This window comes from Fibroporia radiculosa (assembly GCF_000313525.1).
Source record: "Fibroporia radiculosa TFFH 294 genomic supercontigs, scaffold5786, whole genome shotgun sequence".
In the NCBI taxonomy this organism is placed as follows: domain Eukaryota; kingdom Fungi; phylum Basidiomycota; class Agaricomycetes; order Polyporales; family Fibroporiaceae; genus Fibroporia; species Fibroporia radiculosa.
The window spans coordinates 1,078-3,603 of NW_012133756.1; the positions used below are offsets into that span (position 1 = coordinate 1,078).

The window sequence follows — 2,526 nt, forward strand, 5'->3', positions numbered from 1 at the left end:
ATAAGGGACCAGACCCCAGATACTACTGGTAGTACACCTAACACCTAGGATGACTGATGCTCGCAATATGCTATTGGCTATCTAAGAATACCTAGCACATAAACCATTGCCCTGTCCTTGTGTTAGATCAGCAGTTCTACTATGATGATCACCTGAATGACTGTGTGTGTTCCTAGTACAAATGGGGAAATCTTGTGTGAATGTATGATAGCCCATTTTCCATGCTTCTGATAAGCTGAACACCTGACTAGTAACATATCACCATGCATTACACTATCCTTATCTAAGTAGATATCTAATCAGATAAGATATAGATCATCTAGATGCTTAAGATAAGATAGACACCATGAAATTCTGTGACAGTTTATTAGTTCTATCTTAAACATGCTTATTATCTTATGGCAAGACAATAAGGGCTAGCAAGCAAAATTTGACTCTTCCTAATGCCCACTATGTGAAGAATACTTGAATGACTGTAGATCAGAAGTTCTGACTAGACTGAATGTATATATTAAGGTTGTGATGCCTAAGCTCTATACTGGGGACTAGTACTTTAAGTTGAGTTCAATTAAGGCTGAGCTTCCTTGGTAGAGGAACTTAGAGTGTGCAGACTAACTTAAGCAGATAGAGAATGCCTAGGTTCTATTGCAGATGTTTCTATAAGGTATTTGTAGGAACAGTAGGACTAAAGTACAATGCTATAACAGCTATATCTTGAATAGAGAAGAGCATTGGAAATAGAACAAACTTCTGTTAATGTAAACTGGGATAATATACCAGTAGCTAAGTTAAATCAAGAAACTGATAGATAGGAATGATAGAAGTAATAACTAAGATAAATCAGTGATATATGCAGTATCAGATAGATAGAGGGAAAGATAAAATGATGTACATCAACAGGTATAACCCATTGTTAGATCAAGGAGACAAGGCAAGAGCAAAAGAAAAAACCCCATTAGAGTGTAACAGACTATGCAATAGCTATGAATTAACTATGAAATGACTATAAATTGACTAGACTGCTACTGCAGCCACCTTTTTAGTTGCTCAGTATGCACACTTGACTATAGCTGACTACATCTGACTTCATTGTAATTACATTACAACTTCATGTGGCTCCTGATCTATTCTGAGCATCTTGGAGCTCTCTCTTCCACTTGTCCATTCCTTTTGGGATATGTCACGTGTGTTAGCACGTAACACTTAGCACAGTAAAACCGTAGTGAGATTGGAACGAGAATGCTCCTCGACGAATGGTTCTAGGAGCCTGGGAGCCACATCAGCCACAGCGGTGTGTAAAATCACGCAACAAGTGACTCGAATGATACATTGGGAACACGAGTCATGCCTACGTTCTCAATGAGCCTCATTGCTGTGCTCCAATCCGAGACTGAGAGTGGATGGGTGGAAAGACAGCAAAGACCAGCTCAAGGAGACAAGATGCCGAAGAATGCAATGGCTGGCGAGGGCATGCGCGCGAATAGTCCACCCTCCTAAGCTCGCCGAATAGTTGAATGATAGCTTGCTTCCAGATCCGCACAAGCGGTGGGGAGAACGATGATCGTCCTGAGAGGCGCAAGGATGCATATGCTATTTTACTTATACACCACACATGAGAATGTCTATGGAAAGTATCAGTCAAGCTTACCGCTGCCCGTGACTCTGAAGCCACCATTTGAGCCGCCCTGGCAGGATGCCTTCTCGGGTTCAATACACGATCTCTGGAGGTAACTGAAAGGTTGCGCGACTGCGACGGTCAAAACTCATACTTGTCAACTATTAGGACGAAGCTGACAGCTGATCCTGTGTGAGTGGAGCAAACCCTAAATGTGCCAATTTCGAGTGCATGAATTTCTCAAAGTCTTGAATGATCGCGGAGGCTGCTTCCAGAGTGCTGCTCATCCACCGCTCCAAAACCCTCTCATCCTCGCTTGAGAGTTCGTCATGGGTTCCTTCATATTGAGTGTTACGCGTGGCACGCTGATATGCGGCATCATCCACGCGCTGTAATAATTTCTTCAGCCAATGAAGGGCGTGGTTACCGAACATCTCCCACATAGATTTTTTGGCGCCTGACGCAGAGTGTCTCATCAAGTCCATTAAGAAAGCAAGTTTGTTGTTTCTGCACTGCTTGAAATGCCCCGTGTCCCAGGCCTTGACATCGGGAACTGCATCCGACAATAACGTATAGCCCAAAACCCATATGCATGATTCAAGGTCGTGGCGGTAGAGGTGGGCAATCTGACCAGCAAGATACTTCTGCGTCAAAAAATCAACAGCCATGAATGGAACAGTGCCCGTACGCTCCCGTCCAGTCGCACTGGGGTCATCGCGCTGAATCCGGGCCAGGTCAAAATCGATCAATACACCCCGCTTCGTCGCTACGTCGGCCATCAAGCTGACGTCGGTATGTTGGATTCCATGCAGCCAGAGCCGGAAGTTACCTGCGGAGGAGGACAGTCATTATAGCTATTCCGCACTTCACAGGCGCAAGTAAGGAGTACTTACACCGATAACAATCTACCC

The 2,526-nt window shown here is 44.2% G+C and overlaps 1 protein-coding gene across 1 annotated transcript; it reads right to left on the reverse strand.

Annotated features, from left to right (window-relative positions):
* Positions 1 to 1,779: 1,779 nt before the first annotated feature.
* FIBRA_08993 (uncharacterized protein) lies at positions 1,780 to 2,394 on the reverse strand (the record flags this gene model as incomplete). The annotated part of the gene is made up of 1 exon (XM_012330597.1): positions 1,780 to 2,394. The coding sequence occupies one exon, from the start codon at positions 2,392 to 2,394 to the stop codon at positions 1,780 to 1,782; it is 615 nt and encodes a 204-aa protein (XP_012185987.1).
* Positions 2,395 to 2,526: the final 132 nt, after the last annotated feature.